This window comes from Callithrix jacchus, chromosome 6, assembly GCF_049354715.1.
Source record: "Callithrix jacchus isolate 240 chromosome 6, calJac240_pri, whole genome shotgun sequence".
In the NCBI taxonomy this organism is placed as follows: domain Eukaryota; kingdom Metazoa; phylum Chordata; class Mammalia; order Primates; family Cebidae; genus Callithrix; species Callithrix jacchus.
The window spans coordinates 7088933-7113810 of NC_133507.1; the positions used below are offsets into that span (position 1 = coordinate 7088933).

At 43.0% G+C, this 24878-nt stretch overlaps 2 protein-coding genes and 1 non-coding gene across 61 annotated transcripts in view; 2 read left to right on the plus strand and 1 right to left on the minus strand.

Annotated features, from left to right (window-relative positions):
- The window catches only part of MTMR10 (myotubularin related protein 10), a 66311-nt gene extending 46309 nt beyond the window's left edge, over positions 1 to 20002 (plus strand). For 2 of the 10 annotated variants that reach the window (XM_035303654.3, XM_035303651.3), the window contains 2 exons: positions 2789 to 2971; positions 3563 to 6592. In XM_035303654.3, the coding sequence (XP_035159545.2) occupies positions 2789 to 2971; positions 3563 to 4159 (780 nt within the window). In that variant the 3' untranslated portion in view covers positions 4160 to 6592. Of the gene's footprint in view, positions 1 to 2788; positions 2972 to 3562; positions 6717 to 7993; positions 8087 to 8306; positions 8455 to 13917; positions 15542 to 17640 lie in introns of those variants that run through there. The other 8 variants (XR_013536560.1, XR_013536559.1, XR_013536561.1 and 5 more) reach the window with 8 other exon arrangements.
- On the plus strand, positions 827 to 888 carry LOC118154973 (U7 small nuclear RNA). Its single transcript, XR_004745215.1, has one exon. It is a non-coding gene; the product is annotated as a U7 small nuclear RNA (small nuclear RNA).
- The window catches only part of FAN1 (FANCD2 and FANCI associated nuclease 1), a 42969-nt gene continuing 20825 nt past the window's right edge, over positions 2735 to 24878 (minus strand). For 5 of the 50 annotated variants that reach the window (XR_013536540.1, XR_013536558.1, XR_013536534.1 and 2 more), the window contains 8 exons: positions 23658 to 23822; positions 23015 to 23165; positions 22301 to 22371; positions 20372 to 20475; positions 19636 to 19830; positions 18927 to 19055; positions 8872 to 9041; positions 7762 to 8065 (listed from right to left, as the gene is read on the minus strand). Coding sequence is in view for 16 of the 50 variants with exons in the window: in XM_035303627.3 (XP_035159518.3) it covers positions 8874 to 9041; positions 18927 to 19055; positions 19636 to 19830; positions 20372 to 20475; positions 23015 to 23165; positions 23658 to 23822 (912 nt within the window). In the remaining 34 variants the exon portion in view is untranslated. Of the gene's footprint in view, positions 4064 to 6321; positions 6731 to 7761; positions 8066 to 8871; positions 9042 to 18926; positions 19056 to 19635; positions 19831 to 20371; positions 20476 to 22300; positions 22372 to 23014; positions 23166 to 23657; positions 23823 to 24878 lie in introns of those variants that run through there. The other 45 variants (XR_013536529.1, XR_013536527.1, XR_013536525.1 and 42 more) reach the window with 18 other exon arrangements.

Consider the following 24878-nt stretch of genomic DNA (forward strand, 5'->3'; position numbering starts at 1 on the left):
AGGCCAAAGCCTGGGGTATTTTATAGTCAGAAAACGGGAATCAGGAGGGAGGGCGGTCTGATTCAGTTCATGGGAGTCAGTTCTCAGGACATGAAAAGCAGGAGGGATTGTCCAACATTGCCACTTTTGGGGAGCCCAGGGCTCAAAGAAACTCAACACCGTCAGCCTGTCTCTATAAAAAATAAAAAATTAGCCTGATGTAGTGGTGCACACCTGTGGTCCCAGCTACTGGGGAGGCTGAGGTAGGAGGATGGCTTAAGCCCAGGAGGCAGAGATTGCAGTGAGCTGAGACTGTCACTGCACTTCAGCCTGGGTGACAGAGCCAGAGTCTGTCCCCTGGACCAGTGATACAGGCTCAGAGGCTCCTGAGGCATGGAACACTTACTTGTTTCTAAAATACACGCTCTCCCAGTTGCTTGTTTTCATTTGTCATCACCATAATCATTCTTGGGCCCCCCATCTGCTTTGAGCTAGGCTTGCCCTTGGCCTTGTTTGCCTCTCTCAGCTCTTTCCCCATTCTCTCCCGTCACTACCCTGTGCACACAGTGTGAGCCTACAAAAGGTGCATGAGGCGAGGACAAAGACTTCGGGGTCTGGGGACTCGGCAGTGCACTGAGTTGGTATCTGCGTGGAGGACCCCCGGCCCCCAGACCCCACCACCTCTGCTGCTTGGCGGATGCTGCATATGCTGAGACTTCTCACCAGGAGTGAGCGCTACTGAATCGAGGGAGCTGTACAAAATACTTTGTACAAGTATTTCATCTGCTTTCTCTGTTCATGTTCTAGTGCCCTATTTATTTAATTTGGCTTTTTCAAAAGCTTTTTCTAGTGTTACAGCTCTGTTAGAATTTATCTAGCAGGCTTTCTGGGTTTTGCCAGAAAGCCCCCACCCCACCCCCCAAAAAAAAGCTTTTTCTGACAAATACTAACATGAATCTTCCTCTCCCTTCCTCCATAGTAGGAACTGGTCATTGACTGACTAAGGGTCATGATTCTTTGATTCTTAACTGTCCTCAGCCCCTTCCACACAGCCAAAAGCCCAAAGCATTTCTTTTTTTCCATTCTGAGGCTACCTTAGGTGCTAGTGGCCAGGTGGTGTTTATAGAAAATCTGATATCCCTTGGAGATAAATATTTTTAATTTTCACCTTTTAAAAAAAGAGGACTTCTTCTTTTAAGACCGAATCTGGCTCTGTTACCAGGTGGTGTGATCTCAGCTCACTGCAACCCCTGCCTCCTGGGCTCAAGCACTCCTCTCACCCCAGCCACCTGAGAATCTGGGACTACAGGCACATGCCACCAAACGTAGCTAATTTTTGAATTTGTTTTTTTGTCGAGTCAGGGTTTTGCCATGTTGCCCGGTCTGGTCTTGAACTCATGAACTCAAGCGGTCCACCCATCTCAGCCTTCCAAAGTAATGGGATTACAGACATGGGCCACCACACTTAGCCAGGAGGACAGTTTCTGTATACTTACTGAAGGGCCATTAAAATAGGTTCAGGTTCACGTTTTATTAGATTTCAGCTCTTGACAGTGTCTAAAGCAAATGGGTTGTTTTTAATCCACGTACGTGTATGATGAAATTTCAGGTGACTAAAAATTTTTAAGAATATGTGTATTTGGTTCTTAATGAATTTTTACTTATTTGAAATAGAAAATTTTGTAAACATTTAAAAAATGCTCTGTGCTGTTAGACAGCGTATCCATTTCTTGATGATTCCAGGCCGCCACTGTGGCAGGGAATGCCACCTGGCCTCCTGACTGCCATATATTTTTTCCTAGTAACATTCGTTGTTTTTTTAATAATTTCCAAATAAATTATTCGAGTTTTTTTGGTAGAAAATTTGGAGAGTACTAAAAGGTACAGAGCAAAGAATCCAACGTTTCCCACCATCCAGAGACTCTGGGGATATGTCCTCCAGGTAACTGCTGTGTATTCGCTGCTGTGGTAGCCTTCTGCCGTCACTCAGCTGAGAGTCCTTTCTCCACATTGCTAAATGTGACTGCTTCATGGAGATGGTCTAGGCTGCCTTTCAGAGGAGCTCCATGTCTTCCTCACAGAGAAGTGGTTGGCTGTCACCCTGTAGCCTTGTGTTGCCTCAGTTTACTACAGTGAGAAGCCAGATAACCAAGTTGTACCAGCCCAGAGTCCAGGCCAGAGGTGGACTCCTGTGAAGAGGGGTCTCCTGTGTACATGGTCTCCATGGTCTTAGCCACCTGCTAGGACTATAGGAGAGTTGATTCCTTCCTCCCTACCCCGAGTCTGTGGCCTGTGATTTGAGATCACTGACTCAGTGAAGTGAGGCTCCCCACTTAGAAAATAAGTTATAAAATTGGTGGTAGTGATTTCCATCCAAAGATTTTGTTAGTCCACTTACCAACAGGTATCTGCTTAAATGTGCAGATCATGTGCTCATAAAAGGAAAATACTGTAACTACAGAAATAAACTCAACCTGGTTAAGACTTTCTGGTGTCAGGTTAGTGAAATTTCTCTGAATAACATTCTTACTGCACTAAGGGCACAGCTTCCTTGGGGTCCTAAGGCAGAAGGCACCTGAATAACACACTCCTTGTTTATGGGGACTGTCGGGCTTCTCTGTGCTCAAGAGCCAGGAGCGCCTCCTCTCTTGAAGTGAAAGTGCCGCTCTGGTGGGTCTTGAGGGCTGCAGTACAGAACATTTAACTTATATAATGATGAATGGCTCATCTGAGAAAAGGAATTCATGAGAAAATCTTTAGTTTTGCATCTCTTCACAGATGTTCAAATACTTATTTATTTATTTTGCAGGAATTTGCAATAAGCAAAAATATCCAGTTGGGTGATGAGAAGGGCTTAAGATTCCCCTCTGTTTGGGACTGGTCACTCCAGTTTACAGCAAAGGACCGCACCCTTTTCCATAACCCCTTCTACATTGGAAAGAGCACACCTTGTGTACAGAACGGCTCCATGAAGTCTTTTAAACGGACAAAGGTAAATGACAGCTAACAAAACCTCATGTTGGCTCACATGTAACCAAACACATGTTTCAGAACAGAGAGCATTAAAAGTAAAGGTACTTCCAACAGTAACACACTGCTAATGCCAGTTTCTGAGGGATCATTGCCTTTTTAACTGAAATGACTATATCCCGACTTCCTTCTTGGTGTCTGAGTTCCACAAAGCCTCAGTACCTGAGCGTGGGCAGACTGCGGCTCTGAGCCTGCCAGCCCCGTTTACTGAAACCCATCCAGTCTGCTGTTCTTGATACAATCAGCCAGGTCTGGGTTTTTTCCCCCAACCCTAGTCTTAGAACTTATCCTTAAGTAAATTAGTGGCTAGCAGGTACTCTCATCCCTACCCTATTCAGGCTGATGCTGATAGCCTAGGAAGAGTCAACACCTAAGAAGAATTTTAAAGGGAGGAGGATTAGAATACAGACTGCAAAGAAGGGAGGAAAATGTTCTTTGAAGTGGAAATTCCATTAATTTTTCGTAGTGTTGAGTTTATATTTGCCATTGCATCGTTACAATCTTTCTAAAAAGGGAAACCCCGGAACATAATGGTAAAATCTCTTCTGTATAGAAAAGCTACAGCTCCACACTAAGAGGAATGCCGTCTTCCTTAAAGAATGGAATCATCAGTGACCAAGAATTACTTCCAAGGAGAAATTCACTGATATTAAAACTAAAGCCAGATCCACCTCAGCAAACCAACAGCCAGAACAGTGATATGGAGCAGTATTTTAGAGAATGGTTTTCCAAGCCAGTTGACCTGCACGCTGTTATTCTGCCACGTGTCTCTGGAACACACTTAAAACTGTGGAAACTGTGCTACTTCCGCTGGGTTCCCGAGGCCCAGATCAGCCTAGGCGGCCCCATCACAGCCTTTCACAAGCTCTCCGTCCTGGCCGATGAAGTCGATGTGCTGAGCAGGATGCTGCGGCAGCAGTGCAGTGGCCCCCTAGAGGCCTGCTATGGGGAGCTGGGCCAGAGCAGGATGTACTTCAGAGCCAGTAGCCCCAACGACGCCTCAGGGACGCCAGAGTTTCTCTCCTCCTCATTCCCATTTTCTCCTGTAGGGAATCTGTGCAGACGAAGCATTTTAGGAACGCCATTAAGCAAATTTTTAAGTGGGGCCAAAATATGGTTGTCTACTGAGACGTTAGCAAATGAAGACTAAAATAGGATGTTTTCTGAACATTTTGAGGGAAGCCGTAAACTTTTTTCCTCCAGATTCAAATTGCTAACCTAGGCATTTGAAGCTCTAATAACTTTATATGTAAGAATGATAGTTGGAATTTGCACTAATATTTAAAAACATGTTGAATCATGCTTTTTTTCACACTTACTGTAAAACATATAAATCTTGTTTCTGTCCTCTGTCATTACAGGTCTGGCTCTTGTAACTGTGACCAGACTGTTCGTTTCTCTGTCTGCTACATTTGTGTCTCCATCCATTTTTCCTACCGCCTCCTGAAGGCTATCTGATAGTCGCATTAGCAACGCCAAGCAGCAAACAGGAAAGATAAGAAATTCGCGTTTTGTATCATTTTCAGTTACATCTGATAAGACCTCCAGCAGGCTTTAGGAAGTGTTCATATATTTTTCCAGTCACTTTGTCATTTCGAATTGAACTCACCTGATGAAGGTTCAATGTTCTGTGGCCAGAATTTGTTTTAGATCACCTTCTTGGAGACCTTAGATCACTGTGTTTTGAAATCAGGAGTTTGCTTTTAACTTCATAGGGCTAACTTTAAAATGATATGCACTGCTAACTCTAAAGCATTTGCTGTAGATAATTAAACTTAGAAGTGCCTTTAACATTAAGATACAAATTATTACAGAAGAAACTATAATTTTACTTCTAAAATTGGGGTGTGAAAATCCCATTGCATATCGGAAATAGGCTTTTCTTATTAAGCTTCATAACCAGGAGTCCCCAAAGTCCTGTTCCTCTGAAAGCAACTGGGGAGTGGCCTGTGGGATGCCGATTCCTCTGAGAGGTTAGTGGTGTAGGCAGGAGAGTGCACCTTCAGAATCAAGGCTTGCTGGGAGGTGTGCTGGGCTCGGCCATCAGTCTTTCTAACATGGTAAACTATTGCCGGCACTTCTTCTTGGAAATAACTAATGAGGTCATGAGTTGGGCGCCTGCACAGATACTCTCCTTCTCTCATAGCTCCTAATGCTTAGGAATACAGGATAAATAAAAATGGATTCTCTCAGAACACTGCCATTTGAATAAATAGGGAGAGAAGTGCTCCCCAACCCTCCAACTTTTGACAGCAGTGTTGAGAATGAGCAGACAGTTTGCTGGATCTGAAACTCCCTAGTTTCCAAACTGTGTGACAGGAGCCTGCCCACCAGGGTAGAGGGCAAAGCTGAAGCTTACAGCAGTGAGACGGGGGGCACCACCTCCCCCACACTCCTTATTCCCTGCTGAAAACATGGATGCTTTCAAATTTGTTCATTTCTTAAACTGCCATCCTAAGATACGGAAAATCGTTATAGTAGTAAGTGTTATTTCCTTTTCTAAAACAAGTTTTTTCAAGATAGCTATATTTTATCTTTGTATGTACTGAGTAGCTGTTTCTATTTGAATTATTTGCCTTTTAAAAATTGATGTTGTCTCTGGATATAACAGGACAAGAGTTCTTAGAAAATATCTTAAGAAATGTATGGGTAAACCCAAGGTTTTTGCCAACTTGTTGCCTAGAAAATAAGGGCTATTTTTAGTTTATACAAATAGAATTATTAAACATTTTTACAGTCCTTGATTAGAAACCAGACCCAGTCTCCTTATAACACCACAGGGTATCCTACCATTGACAGTGTAATTGTAATTCTCCTTTTTTGATTTAGCTGCTTTTTTATTACTACTAAATGTTTGGATTGAGCATTTTTCCCTCTGTAATTTTCTTCCCTCACCTTTCTGTATTTTAACTCCTGTAGTATTTTATTGCTGTTAATTTACAAGTTTAAAAGTATTAGGTACTATTAATAATGGTTGAAAATAGAAAAATGCCTATTTTTCTGATAACCAGATGTAGTGAGAGTTTTATTTTTGCTGGACAGTTGTTATATCATGATTATTGTGCCACAGTTTACTGTGCATAATATGAAAAGCAACCATGACAGCCTTTAGTCAGGCCAGGCTAAAGCAACCGCTCAGTGCTTCTGCCGTCAGAGGGACACGTGGTGGCTGCGCAGAGCACACTAGAGAGCTCAGCACCAGCAGAGCCCATGTGGGGGAACATCCCACAGATGCTGAGGCGCTGGATGAAATTTCTAGTATTGAAAGTAAAGGTGTACAGTTTCTTGCTGTCATTTTATGATGGAAACCAATTTTGAAATGAAACATGTCTTAACTTTATTGAAGGAAAGGATATTAATTTGTACTAACAGAGGGTGAAAGCTGTTCACATCCGTCAGCAAAATCTGTTTGCTGCGGTAGTAACCAAGTGGTTAAAACTTTATTTCCAGAGAAAACGAAAACCTTAGTGCCTAAAAGTGATGCCTTGAGTTCAAGTGGGATGAGCAGGAAGATGTGAGATCTTCTTGTTGAAAAGTAATGAATGTGAAGGAAATTGATTGCTTAATAAAATTTCCACAGCAACTGTTTGTCGTTATCAGTATGAAATCATCTGCAGGAACACGGTGATGGAAGATGTGAAGGTGTCTTCTCCATTCCGTACTTCTGTGTCATCCATGGGACGTTTCTGCCTGCCCTCTAATCACAGGTAGTGATCAGTAACTTTTTTTAACAGAAATTCAGAAGTGGCTCCAGTTAAAGCCATGTGGATATTGATGGACAGTGCCCTAACTGGTCCTTCCATTCAATAAATATAAAAGCTAGGAGTAATATTCCCCCCAACAAGGCCTCAGAACAAGTTAAGAGACTGGGATTACACTCCCTAACTCCTGGGCCTGGCATATAGATAAATCACCTTTCTACCACACCCTTGCCCAGCCTGAGACCCTCCCACAAATGAGCAGCCCTGATTTGACTGTACTGTCAACAGAGAAAACACCCCAATCGAGTTGTCAGGGATAGTCCCAAGGAGAAGGACAATGGGGGCCAACTGCCTCGGATAAAGACTTCACTCCTTTCATGATCCGGGCCTGATCAGTAGAACAAGCATTTAGATACCTTAAATTAACACAGCTTCAAGACAGTTTTTAAATAATTCCTAAAGAAATTGGAATTTAACTTTCTACCACCTTAGGTAATCATAAAACAAAGTTTAACAGCTAAATGTGTAGGGCAGTAAAGAAAAATTGAAGATTCTCGGTTTCCCATATTTATTACTTGAAGGAAACGTTGGTTATGCTACTTTTTTGCAAAAAAATCTGAAAGTACAAATCATCACTTGTTTTTGAGTTTTCCAGCTTTTTGCATGTCTAATCGTATAACTGCATCCAGCTCCAAAAATGGTCAACAAGGCTTTTCCCTTTTAAAAAGTTCATTACTGGCTGGGTGTGGTGGCTCACACCTGTAATCCCTATATTTTGGGAGGCCAAGGTGGGTGGATCACTTGAGGTCAGAAGTTCAAGATCAGCCTGGCCAACAAGGCAAAAGCCCATCTCTACTAAAAACACACAAATTAGCCAGGTGTGGTGGTGCACACCTGTAGTCCCAGCTACTGGGGAGGCTGAGGCAGCAGAATTGCTTGAACCCAGGAGGCAGAGGTTGCAGTGAGCCAACATCACACCATTGCTCTCCAGCCTGGACAACAAAGTGAGACTCTGTCTCAGGGGGAAAAAAAAAGCTCATTACTTACTATGTGTGGAATCAATGAGTTTATTCAAGCAAACACTATTTTGTGATACACTGACACTGTACGATGACAAGTCAAACTATCAGGTTTATAATGGACAATAACAAAATTAATTAAAACATGATGTTTTATATAAAAATCTTACATCAGTGTATGACCCAGTTCCGTAGCTTTTAGCTAAGGCTTTGGCTCTTTGCTCCAACGGCAACCACATGGCAGACTTCTACTTCGGCCCCCAGCTTCTGCAGTTCGTCCAACCAGATCATCTGCTTATGTGAAAGGCGATCACTGGGGCCTTTAACTTCCACCAGCTGTAAGAGAGATTCTTAAAAGTTAGTATCCTACTGAAACTGAAAAGCCATCCAAAGTAAGTTACTGTACTTTTCACTGACAACGATTTAAATGGCTCTTCTGCTTTCTCACTGTCTTTGTAACACAAATATACAAATGCTCCTTCACTTAGAGTGGTTCACCTTAGGATTTTTTGACTTTAAAATGGTGCAAAAGTGACGCATTCAATAGAAACCATGCTGAGTTTTGATCTTTTCCCAGTATGATACTTGATGCTGGGCAGCAGCAGTGAGGCACAGCTCCCAGTCAGCCACACGATCATGAGGGGAACCAGTACTCTACGGTGTGCAGAGAACTTGATGATTCTGCCCAGCTGTAGGCTGATGCATGTGTTCTGAGCACATTGAAGGTAAGCTGAGCTAAGCTATGAGGTTTTGGTGGGGATAAGTATGTTAAACGCATTTTCAACTTAAATTTTTCTGTTGATGTGTAGGATTTATCAGGGCATATCTCTATCACAAGTTGAGGACCATCTGTAGCTAAGAAATTTATTCAGAAATGTTTCTATTCTATAGAAACTACACAGTTCTTCACAGAAGAACAGTTAAGTGCATTCTTAGTATAGCAAACGAAAAATTGTTTTAAGGCATCTGGGTTTTACTTTGCTACTTAAAACCTTCCAGTTACCTGTTACATTTTCAATTAGATCTCAACTTCTTGCCATGACCAGTCTCTTCCCTACCCAAGGCCCTCACTTCCACTTGGTACTTGCTGTTCCCACTGCCTGGGACATTTCGCCCTGTTCTTGGCATGCCTGACCTCTTACCTTTAAATGCTCAGCTTAAACTCATCTTGAGAGGTCACAGCTCTAAGTAGATCCTCCCTAAGCATTTCTTTCATGGCGTTCATAACATAAAAATATGTACATGTCATCTTCATAATGGCAGCAATTGTGTGTTGTCCACTGCACACTAGTAGAAGACAATAAAAACTATCCTAAAGTGTAGAAAAAACATATTTTAAATACAGCATTCAGCAGCCTAACAGACATTTAATTAGAGTCCCCAAAGGAACAGAAGAAAAAAACAGCCAAAGTTTTTCCAGATTTGGAGAAAACTATAAATTTAAGGATTCAAGAAAATCAGTGAATCCCAGCCCCCAAATGTAACAGGACCCTAGGAAATATCAGACCTGTATAATCAGCAATAGAGGGGATACAGTCAAAGCAGCAAGAATGTATTTTTATTTTCATTTTCATTTTTCTAAACATATCTTTAGGTCTACCATATTGGCTTTTTTTAATATATTATTGTACTTTAAGTTCTGGGGTACATGTGCAGATCTTGCAGGGTTGTTGCATACGTACACACATGCCATGGTGCTTTGCTGTCTCCAGCCCCCGAATCACCTACATCAGGCATTTCTCCCAGTGTTATCCCTCCTCAACCTCCCCGCAGTCCCTCCCCTGTCCCTTCCTTGTCCCTCCCCCAGCCCCCAACCCCCCAACATGCCCCAGTGTGTGATGTTCCCCTCCCTGTGTCCATGTGTTCTCACTGTTCAACACCTGCCTATGAGTGAGAATATGAGGTGTTCAGTTTTCTGTTCTTTTGTCAGTTTGCTGAGAATGATGGTTCCATGTTTGATCCATGTTCCTACAAAGGACACGAACTCATCGTTTTTTTGGCTGCATAGTATTCCATGGTGTATATGTGCCACATTTTCATTGTCCAGTCTATTATCAATGGGCATTTGGGTTGGTTGCAGGTCTTTGCTATTGTAAACAGTGCTGTGGTGAACATACATGTGAATGTGTCTTTATAATAGAATGATGTATAGTCCTTTGGATATATACCCAGTAATGGGATTACTGAGTCAAATGGAATTTCTATATCTAGGTCCTTGAGGAATCGCCACACTGTCTTCCACAATGGTTGAACTAATTTACACTCCCACCAGCAGTGTAAAAGCGTTCCTATTTCTCCACATCCTCTCCAGCATCTGTTGTCTCCAGACTTTTTAATGATCGCCATTCTAACTGGCGTGAGATGGTATCTCAATGTGGTTTTGATTTGCATTTCTCTAATGACCTAATGCTCTAATGATGATGAGAATTTTTCATATATTTCTTGGCCTCATATATGTCTTCTTTTGAAAGTGTCTGTTCATATCCTATGCCCACTTTTGAATGAGTTTTTTTGTTTTTTTCTTGTAAATCTGTTGTAAATTCTGGATATTAGCCCTTTGTCAGATGGGTAGATTACAAAAATTTTTTCCCATTCTGTTGGTTGCCAGTTCACTCTAATGATTGTTTCCTTTGCTGTACAGAAGCTCTGGAGTTTAGTTAGATCCCATTTGTCTATTTTGACCTTTGCTGCCATTGGCTTTTGGTGTTTTAGTCATTAAGTCCTTGCCTGTGCCTATGTCTTGAATGGTATTATCCAGGTTTTCTTCCAGGGTTTTTATGGTGTTAGGTCTTATGTTCACATCTTTAATCCTTCTGGAGTTAATTTTAGTATAAGGTGTAAGGAAGGGGTCCAGTTTCAGCTTTTTGCACATGGCTAGCCAGTTTTCCCAACACCGTTTATTAAATAGTCAATCCTTTCCCCATTGCTTGTTTTTGTCAGGTTTGTCAAAGATCATATGGTTGTGGATGTGTGGCATTGCCTCCAAAGCCTCTGTTCTGTTCCATTGGTCTATATCTCTGTTTTGGTACCAGTATCATGCTGTTTTCATTACTGTAGCCTTGTAGTACAGCTTGAAGTCATGTAGCATGATGCCTCCAGCTTTGTTCTTTTTGCTTAGGATTGTCTTGGCTATGCAGGCTCTCTTTTGGTTCCCTATGAAGTTTAAGGTGATTTTTTACAGTTCTGTGAAGAGGGTCATAGGTAGCTTGATGGGGATAGCATGGAATCATTATATTATTTTGGGCAGCATGGCCATTTTCACAATATTGATTCTTTCTAAACATAAGCATGGAATGTTTTTCCATCTGTTGTATCCTTTTTCCTTGAGCAGTGGTCTGTAGTTCTCCTTGAAGAGGTCCTTTATATCCTCTGTTAGTTGTATTCCTAGGTATTTTATTCTCTTTGTAGCAATTGTGAATGGCAGTTCGCTCTTGATTTGGCTCTCTGTTAGTCTGTTTTTGGTGTATAGGAATGCTTGTGATTTCTGCACATTCATTTTGTATCCTGAGACTTTGCTGAAGTTGCTTATCAGTTTAAGGAGATTTTGGGCTGAGATGATGGGGTCTTCTAAATATTCAATCATGTCATCTGCAAACAGAGACAATTTTACTTCCTCCTTTCCTAGTTTGAATACCCTTTCTTGCCTGATTGCTCTGGCTAGAACTTCCAGTACTATATTGAATAGGAGTGGTGAGAGAGGGCATCCTTGTCTAGTGCCGGATTTCAAAGGGAATGCTTCCAGTTTTTGCCCGTTCAGCATGATACTGGCTGTGGGTTTCTCGTAAATAGCTTTTATTATTTTGAGATACATTCCATCAATACCTAGTTTCTTGAGACTTTTTAGCATAAAGGGCTGTTGAATTTTGTTGAAGGCCTTCTCTGCATACATTGAGATAATCGTGGTTTTTCTCTTTGGTTCCGTTTATATGGTGGATTACATTTATAGACTTGCGTATGATGAACCAGCCTTGTATCCCCCAGATGAAGCCTACTTGATCATGGTAGATAAACTTTTTGATGTGCTGTTAAAATCGGTTTGCCGGTATTTTATTGAAGATTTCTGCAGCTATGTTGATTATGGATATTGGCCTGAAGTTTTCTTTTTTTGTTGAGTCTCTCCCGGGTTTTGGTATCAGGATGATGTTGGTCTTATAAAATGATTTGGGAAGGATTCCCTCTTTTTGGATTGTTGGAATAGTTTCAGAAGGTGTGGTACCAGCTCCTCTTTGTACGTCTGGTAGAATTCAGCTATGAACCCACCTGGACCTGGACTTTTTTTTGGTTGGAGGCTATTAATTGCTGCCTCAACTTCAGCCCTTGTTATTGGTCTATCCAGGGTTTCAGCTTCTTCCTGGTTTAGGCTTGGGAGGGTGCAAGTGTCCAGGAATTTATCCATTTCTTCCAGGTGTACTGGTTTAGGTGCAGAGTTGTCTGTAGTAATCTCTGATGGTAGTTTATATTTCTGAGGAATTGGTAGTGATATCCCCTTTATCATTTTTTATTGTATCTGATTCTTTCCCTTTTTATTAAGCTGGCTAGCAGTCTATTTTGTTGATCTTTTCAAAAAAACAGTTCTTGGATTTGTTGATTTTCTTGTAGGGTTTTTTGTGTCTCTTACCTCTTTTCATTCTGCTCTGTTCTTAGTTATTTCTTGTCTTCTGCTTGCTTTTGACATTTTTGGATCTTGCTCTTCTAGCTCTTTCAATTTTGATGATAGGGTATCGATGTTTGATCTTTTCTTGCTTCTCGTGGGCATTTAGTGCTATAAATTTCCCACTAGACACGGCTTTAAATGTGTCCCAGAGACTGTGGTACATTATGTCTTCATTCTCATTGGTTTCAAAGAGCATGTTTATTTCTGCCTTCATTTCATTGTTTATCCAGTCATCATTCAGATGCCAGTTGTTCAGTTTCCATTTAGTTGTATGTTTCTTAATCCTGAGTTCTAATTTGATTGCTCTGTGGTCTGAGAGACTGGTTGTTATGATTTCTGTTCTTTTGCATTTGCTGAGGAGTGCTTTATTTCCAATTATGTGGTCAGTTTTAGAGTAAGTGCGATATGGTGCTGAGAAGAATTATATTCTGTGGATTTGGTGTGGAGAGTTCTGTAGATGTCTGTTAGATCTGCTTGGTCTACATCTGCATTCAAGTCCTGGATATCCTTGTTGATTCTTTGTCTCATTGATCTGTCTAATATTGACAGTGGAGTGTTAAACTCTCCCACTATTAGTAGGTCGTTAAGAACTTGCTTTATGGCTGGGCACGGTGGCTCACGCCTGTAATCCCAGCACTTTGGGAGGCCGAGGCGGATGGATCACGAGGTCAAGAGATCGAGACCATCCTGGTCAACAAGGTGAAACCCCGTCTCTACTAAAAATGCAAAAATTAGCTGGGCATGGTGGTGCGTGCCTGTAGTCCCAGCTACTCAGGAGGCTGAGGCAGGAGAATTGCCTGAACCCAGAAGGCAGAGGTTGCAGTGAGCCAAGATCGTGCCATTGCACTCCAGTCTGGGTAACAACAGTGAAACTCCGTCTCAAAAAAACAAAAAAACTTGCTTTATGTATCTGGATGCTTCTGTATTGGGCGCATATATATTTAGGATCGTTAGCTCTTCTTGTTGCATTGATCCTTTTACCATTATGTAATACCCTTCTTTGTCTTTTTGTTCTGTTGGTTTAACGTCCGTTTTATCAGAGACTAGGATTGCAACTCCTCTGCTTTTTTTTCTCTCCATTTCAGCAGCCGGAATTTTTTAATGCCAGAGGAAAAAAAGGTTTTTTCATTGGAAACCATGCTAGTTAGACTAATATTAGTCTAAATATAGTAGACAGATATTTTTCAGTACTTTAAAAATATTAGTCAACATAGAATTCTTTGCCCAGAGAAAATATCTTTCCAAAACAAAGGTGAAATATAGACTAAGACATACAAAAACTAAATACAGTCATTCCTCAGTATCCATGGAGGACTGATTCAAAGAACCCCTCTGAATCCAAAATCCACATGGTCAAGTCCCTGGTATAAAATGGCACAGCATTTTCATATTCTATGCACATCTTTTCATATATTTTAAATCAACTCTAGATTATTTATAATACCTAATACAATATAAATGCTATGAAAATAGTTGTTATGCTGTATTTTTACTTATTGTTGTAGTTACTTTTTATTGTTTTTCTTTTTTCCAGTTATTTTCAATCCATGGTTGGTTATATCTACAGAAGCAGAAACCATGGAAACAGAGGGCTAACTACTGTAATTCGTTACCAGCAGAACTTCAAGAAATGTTAAAGGAAATTTTTTTTTTTGAGACAAGGTCTTATTCTATTATTGGTATGATCTCGGTTCACTGCAGCCTTGACCTCCCAGGCTCAAGCAATTCTCCCACCTCAGCCTCCCAAGTAGCTGGGACTACCAATGCACACCACCACACCTGGTTAATTTCTTTATTGTTTTGTAGAGATGTGGTTTCAGTGTGTTGCCCAAGCTGTTCTCCAACTCCTGAGCCCAAGTGTCTACCCACCTCAGCCTCACAAAGTGCTGGGATTACAGGCATGAAAGGAAATCCTGCAAGCAGGAGAGTAAGATCACACAGAAATCTGGATCTATACAAAAAAGCACTGGAAATGCTATCTGCATGAGTACATAGAGACTCTTATTAATCAATGGTAGAAAGCAAAAATAATATGTTACAGAATGTCCAACACACAGAAGTAAAACATATGAAAATACCACAAAGGCTAGGAGGGAAGATATTACTGAAAGGTTCTTTTTACTCTGTATTAAAGTGTGGATCACTTGAAGGGTAGCTAAGTTTAAGATATATACTGTACATATTAATGCCACCACTTACACACAATGAACAGTTACAGTTAACAAGCCAACAAAGCTATAAAATGCAATCTTTAAAAATAAGGCAGGGCCAGGCACTGTGGCTCACACCTGCAATCCCAGCACTTAGAGAGACCCTGGCAGGTGGACTGCTTGAGCCCAGGAATTCAAGATCAGCCTGGACAACATGGTGGAATCCCATCTCTCTCTAAAAAATACAAAACTACAAAATTAGCCAGGTATGGTGGTGTGCGCCTGTGGTCCCAGCTACTCAAGGAAAAGACGGTTTCAGGATTTAAAGCTAAGGATATGAATAACCACATTAAATGTAAATGTTCCAAACACCCCATTAAAAGGCAGAAGTTAAGTTGGATTCAAAAGTAAGACCCAACTCTATGATGCCTCTAAGAGAGATGCCTATAACCCACGTTAAAAACAAGATAAAACAGGTCAAAGTAAAAGAATAGAAAAATGTATCATGTTAACACTAACCAAGAGGAGGCTGAAGTGCCTACATGTTAACAGTATTGGGCAAAGTTGATTTCAGAGCAAAGATCATCAGGAATAAAGGGGGGGGGTCATCAAGAGGACATGCCAGTCCTAAAAGTTAATGCATCTTATAATAGACCTTCAAAATACTTGAATAAAATATTGATAGAAATGCGAGAAGGAATACACAAATCGGCCAGGCGCAGAATGCTCCCACCATTTTGGGAGGCCACGAGCCCAGGAGTTTGAGACCAGCCTGGGCAACATTGTGGAACCCCATCTCTACAAAAAACTTTTAAAAATCAGCTGGGCATGATGGTGCATGCCTGTAGTTCTGGCTACTCAAGAGGCTGAGGCAGAAGAATTGCTTGAGCCTGGGAGGTCAAGGCTGCAGTGATCCAAGATCACACCACCACTACACTCCAACCTAGGTGACATGAGACTCTGTCTCAAAAAATAGAAATAAAGAAATAAATGAATCCACGGTTTTAATCAGATTGTCAATATTCTTTCAATAATTTATAGAACAAGTAAATAAGAAATCAGTAAGGACAGACAACTTAAACAACACTATCAAGCAACTTGACCTGACTGACATTTAAAAATACTGCCCACAACAAATGCTGAACACATTCTTTTCAAGTACAAACAGAATATTCACCAGGGAAAACCATATTCTGGACCATAAAACAAGTCTCAATAAATTTAATAGGATTCAGGTCACACAAAATATGTCCTCTGACTACAATGGAGTTAAATTACAAATCAATAGCAGAAAGATACCTGCAAATCTCTTAAGTGTTTGGGAATGTAAATGATTGACTTGTAAATAAGCTGAGGATCAAAGAAGAGTCCAAAGGGAAATCAGAAGGGGTGAACTGAATGAAAATGAAAACATATTAAATTTGCGAGGTTCAGATAAAGCAGCACTGAGAGGCAAATTTGGAGCACTAGCAAACTATTAGAAAAGGAGGTCTCAAAGCAATAACCATAGCTTCTACCTTAAAAAACTAGGGGACAAAAGAACAAATGAAATCAAAAGCTGATTCTTTGAGAAAATCAGGAAAATTGATAAACCTCCTGCCAGACTCATCAAGAAAAAAAGAGAAAAGACACAAATTACCAATATCAGGAACAAAAGCATGATAGAGTTTACAGATATTAAAATGCATTAAGAAACAAATACAGGGTTGGGCGGGTGGCTCACCCCTGTAATCCCAGCACTTTGGGATGCTGAGGCAGGTGGATCACCTGAAGCCAGTAGTTCAAGACCAGCCTGGCCAACATGACAAAACCTCATCTCTACTGAAACACACACACACACAAAATTACCCAGGCATGGTGGTGCACAGCTGTAAATCCCAGCTACTAGGGAGTCTAAGGCACAAGAATCACTTGAACCCAGGAGGTGGAGGTTGCAGTGAGGCTACTGCACTCCGGCCTGGGTGACACAGTGAGACTCTGTCTCAAAAAAAAAAAAAAAGAGAAAAACAAATATGAACAACTTTAAGCCAATATTTAAATGGACAAATTCCTTGAAAGACACAAACTACCAAAGCTCAATCAAGAAGCAGCATAATATGAACAGCATTATGTTGTTTAAAAAGAAATTTATAGTTTTTAATTTTCCTCCCCTAAAAATCTCCAGCCCCATACTGCTTCACTGGGGAATTCTATCAAATGTTTAGGGAATAATACTTATTCCACACAAACTATTCCATCCCATTCTGAGGCTGGTATGACTCTGAAACCAAAACCCGACAAAGAGATTACAAGAAAACTACAGATCAGTATCCTTCATGAACTTATATGCAAAAATTCTTAATATTTTACAAAATCAACTCCCAACATTACAGAAAAAGGATAATACATCATGACCAAGTGAGATTTACCAGAGAAATGCTAGGTAGGTTTAAGTTTCAAAAACCAACATGAATCACATGATTAATAAGTGTACTCAAGAGGAAAATCGCATAATGTCACTAGATTTTTTTAAGAAGTATTTGACAAAATCCCACATCAATGCCTGATAAAAACTCCCAGAAAACCTGGATGTACAGGGAAGCTCCTTAATATAATAAAAGATATCTGAAAAACATCTCCATCTAACATGATACTCAATAATGGAAAACTAATTACTTTCCCCCCCAAGATGGGGAACAAGGCACAGGTGTCCAGTCTCACCATTTACAGCCTATGCTTTCCTGGAGGAAAGGAAGAAGTACAATTGTCTAAGCAGACAATCTGATTATCAATGTAGAAAATCCAAGGAAATATACCAAAAAAGCTCCAAGAACAAATAAGTAAGTGTACCAAGTTTGCAGAATATAAGATCAATATACACAGTCAACCGTATTTCTACAGAGCAGCAAACAACTGGAAATTAGAACTTCTAAAAACGATACTGTTTAGCATAAAAAAAATACAAAGTACTTAGGGATCAATCTGACAAAAGATATGCAAGACCTCTACACTGAAAACTCAAAACACTGCCAAAATAAGGAAAATCTAAGTAAATGGGGATATACACTATGTTTGACTATCAAAATACTTGATACTGTTAACATACCAGTTCTTTGATTGGTCTGCAGATTCAAAGGAACCAATTAAAATCTCAGCTGGCTTTTTTTCTTCTTGGAAATTTAAAATTCTATTTTATAATTCAAATAAATATGCAAAAGAGCCGAAACAACCATGAAAAAGGAGTCATTAGAAGACTTATACTACCTGACTCCAAGATTTATGTAAAGCTACAATAACCAAGAGATACAGACAGACAGTGGAACTGAAGAGTCTCCAGAAACAGACCCACGTATATATGCTTCACTGATTTTTGACAAGGATACAGAGGCAATTCAGTGGAGGAAGCGTGGTCTTCTCAACACATGGAGCAGAACAAGTGGATATCCACATGCCACAAATGAATTCCAGTCCACGCCTCACTGTATACAAACAGCGTCTCAAATGATCATAAAACTAAATGTAAAACCTAGAACTATAACACTTCTAGAAGAAAACCAAGGAGAAACTCTCTGTGACCTTTGATTAGGCAAGTAGTTATGACATGTGACATCAAAAGCCTGAACCACTAGAGAACAAATAAGTTGGATTTTGCCAAACTTTAAAACCTCTGCTCTTCAAAAGACACTATTAAGAAAATGAAAAGACAAGCCCCAGATGGGATGAAATGTAACTGATAAACGACTTGTATTCAGAGTATATAATTTTGTTATCTCAAAACTCAATAATGAGAAAACAAATCACCAGTGATGGGCAGCAAGGCTGGGCTAGTGGACAGCATTCAAGGAAGTGTTCGCTCTCAGTGAGCTTTTTAAAAACATTTTTGTGGGTACATAGTAGGTGTATATATTTATGGGGTACATAAGATGTTCTGACACAGGCATGCAATGTTGAACTAAGCACATCAAGGGGAATGGGGTATCCGTCTCCACAAGCACTTATCCTTTGAGTTACAAACAATTCATTTCACTCTTTAAGTCATTTTAAAATGTACCATTATCAGTAAGCTTCTAAAATAGCTCCTGGTGTCCATGCCCTGTCTGACCCCATCCCTTTGAGTGTCAGCTGGACTAGAGACTCATTTGTAACCACAGAATACAGCAGGAGTGCTGGAACGTCACTTCCACATCAAGTCATAAGAGATGGAGCCCTGTCTTGCTCACCCTGGGGCTTCTCTCACCCACCTGCTCTGATGAAGCCAGTCTCAGGGGAGAGGCCCACAGGAACCCAGGCCCTCAACCCAAAGCTCTCAAGGAATACAGTCTTGCCAACAACCACTCAAAAAATGCCTATTTGCAGGCTCTGATTCAGCTGCTAATAAGGTTACCCACACACTTTCCATTCTGGCTCAACTGACCTTACAGCGATGGCTCGGGGTGTTCCACACCACCAGGTCAGGGAGGCCCCCTCGGCAATGTCGAAAGTCAGCAGCCAGGCGCCGGCACACACCACTGAGCACACGGCCCCCCAGGCAGGAGACGAGATCCTGAACACAAAACACGAGACAGTTAGTCCCTTCCCTTGTGACAGAGAACGGAAATAGGCTCCAGGGATCACAAGACGGAGGAAACTGTAATTGAGTGCACATGGACCCCAGGCCCATCACGCGCACTTCTGCTGCTTGTGCCGGGGCTGCAGCCACTGGTAAGTGGTAGAAGACTGGTCCTATGATCAGTTTCCAGGCTCCTGCCAGTGTGGCTATGCTGGGGATCGCTGAGGAAGAGGGATGCAGAGGACCCACTCAGGATCATGACAGCGCAGACTCACAGAGGCCAGCAGTTGAAGTAACACACTAGGTATCCTCCCTGCCTCAGCCACAGGGCAAGCAAAAGAAAGCTTTCAGCTCAGGGATGGCAAAGGCACAGCTGGGGCTTTTCTAACACCCTAGCGTGTTTCCATCACTAACAATGGCATCAGGGCTAGGGGGACGGGATTCTATATATATACATGCACACACATACATGTATTTACATATACACATAGGTATTTTGATAAAGTTGCTGAAAAGACAGCGCTGGGGAGGTGTTACTTTCAGAGCAAATCCTGCTGTGCAGTTGAACCATTACCTGAGCTTGCTCAAGAGACGTGAAGCGATCCCAGCTGACAAGGGAAGCCACTCTGCCTTCCTGGTCCTGCCACGTGGCTGCCACCCAGGCGCGCAGGCTCTCCACGGGGGCATCGTGAATCAGCTGCAGCCTGGCCTCAAGGGCCGGGCCTCTGCTTGTGAAGAAGCTGTCTGTGCACAAGTCCAGGGGGAAAGCCTGTGTCACAGAGAAAGCAAGCTGTCATACTGTGCCTGCAGAGAAAAGTGAACCCGACGACTAGTCAGGACCTACAAAACTAGGAAACTAGCCAACTGACTGATGCATTCTCTTTCAAAAGACATGTAAAAATTATCTAAAAGCAATTTATTAAACGTGTTTTTTAGAGTAATAATTTGCAAAAACAGCTTTTTGCTTCGCTGGGTGGACCTCTTAGCAGGTACATGTGCCCATGTCTGTGAGATCCTTGGCAGTGCCTACGACATGGCAGGGGCTGGGGAGGGCTGGCACTGAAGGCACTTTATATGAAAGGTGTAAATGTAAGGTGAAGGCTAAATTAAAGTCTAGAACTTCATATACTTGCATCTTAAATTCTATTAATTGGATTTTTAAAATAAAAGTTATCACCTTGACCTGTGGATGACCCAAAAGACCATAACAGAGATGGTTTCTGCTAGTGGTGGACACACGGTGCCCAGGTGGGCGAGAGCCACGGATGTGCGCAGAAGGACCTCCTCGTGGGGCAGGGGCACTGGAGTACCTGACAGGCATTTCTGAAGACATCCGGAATCCCGTCCATGAAGATGATGTCCCACAGGAGGAGGCCATACAGGGTGCTGAAGGTAGAGCCTTCACCATGAATCCCTAAGACAAGGTCACACAAGTGGAAAAAAGTCTACTTCTTCCAAACACCACCGTAACCCACTGCACACTCAATTTCAAGAAATAACAAATAGTTTAGATTCAGAAGCAAATGCTGTTTTCATGCCATTCCTAGCTCATTTTGTGCAGTATATTGTTTATATACAGCACCTTAAGGGCAAAAATCTTAGCAATCATAGAAAAATTTAAATGAACATCTCAAAGCCACAAAGCAGTGGTTCACAAACTTTAGTGAACAACTTAAGAAACATATTTAGAAGAAAAATAGGCAGATTCCTCCTCAGGCTCCAGAGGCTGGGACTTAGCAGGGTAGGGCAAGCACAGAATCCCTGTGTGGGCCCTAGCACAGGAGGTCCCTGAGCCACTCTTGAAGAAACACTTCCCTAAAAGGGCCTCCTCCATTCCTGGCCTCAGCAGGTACTGCTCTGATGTACATCATGCCCCCGGGCACTACACTGCCCTAGCCCAGTGCTTCCAATAGCCAAGGCTTTCACAGAGACCTCTGGCCTTAAAAGGCCACCCACTTCAGTCCTCCTCCTCATATCACACAAATGTTTTACTGATTGGAAGACCACCCGAGAGATGGAAGTCAGGTACTGAGGTCACAGAGTCAGAGGCAGTGTGGGATAAAGGGCTGGACCTTGGCACAACACACAGACCTGTGACCCTGAGCAAGCCCCAGCTCATCCAGCTGCCCTCCAAGCCTGTGCTGCTCTGCACATCAGCACGCCTGACAGGGTAGGAGGCCATATGGACACCTCTCCCCACAAGACTACACTGGCCAGAGAAGGTAGACCCGCATCCTGACATGCCAGGTCCTCTGGCTGGTCCCAGCCTTACATGTACAGGCCCCAGCCCATCCGCACGAGACCACAGTGAGCAGGGTTGGAGGGCGCTGTGAGAGCAGAAACCAGGCGGCCACAGCCCATCATGCCTGTCAGGGTCACCTCTGTCCTGCACTAAGGCTGTGCTGCTCTCTGTCCTGTCTTCCTCTCAGTTTTAGCCCCTCATCCCTGCAGCCCGTCTCAGGGATTCAAAAGGCCAGTGATTCGCTCAGGATTCCTGGCTGTTGCCAAGTCTTCCAGGAGGACATTTTTTCCTAGAACACTTCACACTCTTACCTAGCCAGGAATTAGGCTAGGACCTGACTTCCAGCCAGCTTTCGGTCCTGCTGTATACACTGATGATCAGGCAGGAATATGGAGGCCAGATCATTTCTGAACCCCTTTTTTCTCTTTTTCTATTTTTTGTTTTGTTTTGAGATAGGGTCTCACTCTGTCACCCAGGCTGGAGTGCAGTGGCAGTCTTGGCTCACCGCAGTCTTGACTTTCTGGGGTCAAGAGATCCTCCCACCTCTTCTGCCTTCAGAGTTCATGTGATCCTCCTGCCTCAGCCTCCCGAAGTGCTGGGATTACAAATGTAACCTACCACGCCTGGTTCATTCCTTAACTCCCAAGTGGTCCATGCTGTGCATTTTTTATAAGTGAAATCATTTTTGGTGCAGTCCTTCTGAGTAATTCAGAAATCGCCTCCCAGAAGAGGCTGAGACTGCTCTGACACAAAATTCCCTGTGGCATAAAGCCTGGCAGCCAGAGTTCAGCTCAGTTTCACTGCATCGATTTTAACCAGGGGAAATCGCTTCTATTCTGGGAAAGGAACTGTGTGTTTTTCAGGCTCACGGCTCAACCAAAAGCACTTAGGGCTCCTAGCTCCCAGCCTGCTTCCTCCTCCAGCGAGTGCCCAGTTTCCACGTCTCCTGAAACATATCTGGGGCCTTGAATGTGCATTCTACTCTTCTGTTTCTAACCTTTTCAGGCCTACTGTCTCTCTCTGTCTTCACTGACGTTTGCACTTCTTCCCCAATAGCATCACCCTTCCCTGTAAGTAATAAAGATATTATGTAGATGAATCGCAACACTCATCAGAAAAACCTGCACTTTATAAACTCCTGTCTTGTAGTTGTCTTTCTATAGTACTTGTTTATCTTCTGAACACTCAGGGAATACTGACATCATGTCCTGATTTTCACGCATTTGAAGATATCAGAGTGTTTTTAACACTGGGAACCCCACAGCCCAGGCACTAGGGAGAGTCCTGCCCAGACATGAGGACAGGAGGGCTCAGTGGGTGTTCCTGGAAGTGACTCACAGGGGCTGCTGGCAGGGCCCCAAGACGACATCTGGGGTCAGCTTCTAAAACCCCAGGGAAGGGGCAGGAGAAAACAGCAGGAAGACTGGATGGAAGTGGGTAGGTTGTGGGGCTGAGTACACTGTCCCCCCGACTTTTGTACAGAGACTTGCGCAGTATCTTCCACAACAAGGAGTTTTTAAAAAATAAAAAAGATTAGAGCCAGGACAACTATCCCTGTCCTACTCCTTATCATTGATAAGGGGAAGAATGGGAAGAAGAATCCCCCAGCCTGCAGAGGACAGAAGACAGCAGCCCACCACTACAGCCCATCCAGTGCTGCTGCTTAGCCACATGGGGGTTGGGTGTCACGAGAGAAAGGCTGCTCAGTTACCCTGGTCAAAGCCGTTGCGTCTGTAATGGGCCAGTGCCAGCTCCTCCACGGAACACAGGACTGTGGTGGGGTCAGCAGTCTCCCCGGCCTCCATCACAAACACAGACTTGCCCATCCCATGCTGTGGGCACAGCCTGCCCGTGATGGTCACCTGAAACAGCAGCAGAACAACATCTATTAGCCTCAGGTCAGCGAAAGTCCCTGAAAACCTGCCTGTAGCATCCTGAAGATCGACCTCCTTAACCACAAAGCCAGTCATTTATCAGAGGGCACAGCGCGGGGCTCACACTCGCCTGCCTGCAGGGATGCAGCAGCTCACTGGCCTCACCCTGGGAGAGACTCAACCACCAGAACTGCTCTCCAGGGCCCTGACAAGTAAATGAAACTGGCAGATGCTGAGAGGCCCCATTCAGGAGATTTGTCACTCAACCCAGGTGTGACCACACCAAGCAGCTTGGGCTCCTCAGGGAGGAGGGCATTAGGGGGAGACTGGCTGCAATGGCCACACAGCCATCCAAAACAAGCTTTAGATTATTCCAAGTCTAAAAGAAACACACACTAAAAACAGCTCTTAGGTTGCTTCAGTCCCAAAAAAACAGGTACACACGTCTAAGTCCAAAGCACCCAAAGGCTCTTTCCTCACGTGTTTCACATCTTGCACAGCCATTTCTGGGAGCTGCTGCAAGAGGTGTTTGTACTTTTTACAGCTCGGAGACTCTCGCAGGCGCACGGCTCGCTGATACAGGGAAAGGCGGTGTCCTGTTCTGACTTCCGGATCTGCCAGCCCCTCTGTGATGCACTTGATAGCCTGGCAAAGAGTGTGGTCACACATCAGCCTCCTAAAAGACCCCATGGCAGCTTCCCTCTGTTCTATGACGGAAAACCCCACTATTATTGAATTTTGCTGATTAGCAAATGAGCAAACAGCACTTCTAGAAAATCAGGCTGTTTCTTTAGATCTCATTCGGATGCTTTCAATGCACATGGCAAGCATAGCCTTCACAGTCAACATGCTGGAGCGTGACTGGGCCGTGATCCAGGTGGACAGCGGATCCCAGCAGCTGCCCCTCACAAAGGGCGTGAACTTCAGGGATGCCTGACTTTACAGGAAAGCTTGGCTCGGTGGTTCTCAGGACATCACCTAGGCAGCTTTGAAAGAAAACATGTGTCCCACCCCGGATCCACACAATGAGAACCTCCAGAGCAGGAGCCCAGGTGTGTGGCCACATCAGAGCTCCGGGTTAATCTCATGTGCAGTCAGGAACCGTGGAGTGGCTTCAGATTCCTTATTTACAGGGACAGGAACCTAAGGTTTAGAGGAGTTACAAGTATTTCCCAAGGTGATTCAGAGTCGGACAAATAAACAGAAATACAGAAAGCCACAAGGAGATACCACTTCACACTTACTAGGATGACTATAATCAGAAACATGGAAAATAAGTGCTGGCAAGGAGGTAGAGAAACCAGAACCCTCACAGACTGCCGGTGGGAATGTGAGACTGGTGTAAACAACTGTGAAGAAAGTTCAGCTGCTCCTCAAAAACCTCCATGCAGAGTCACCAGAGGACCCAGCAATTCCACTCTCAGGTATTTCCCAAAAGAACTGAAAGCAGGGACAAAAGCAGAGGTTCATGCAGCACTCTTCAAAAAGGCCGACGGGGAGGAACCCGTGTCCAGGGACCGATGAGTACCTAGGAAAATGTGGTGGGTGCTACAGTGGAAGTGTGTTCAGCCTGGAAAAGGAGCAGAGTCCTGACCTGTGCCGTGATACAAGCGAAGCTCAGAAACATGATGATGAGCAAAATAGACCAGACACAGAACCACACATATCGTAGGGTTCCACTGAAATGATCAGGCACATTTA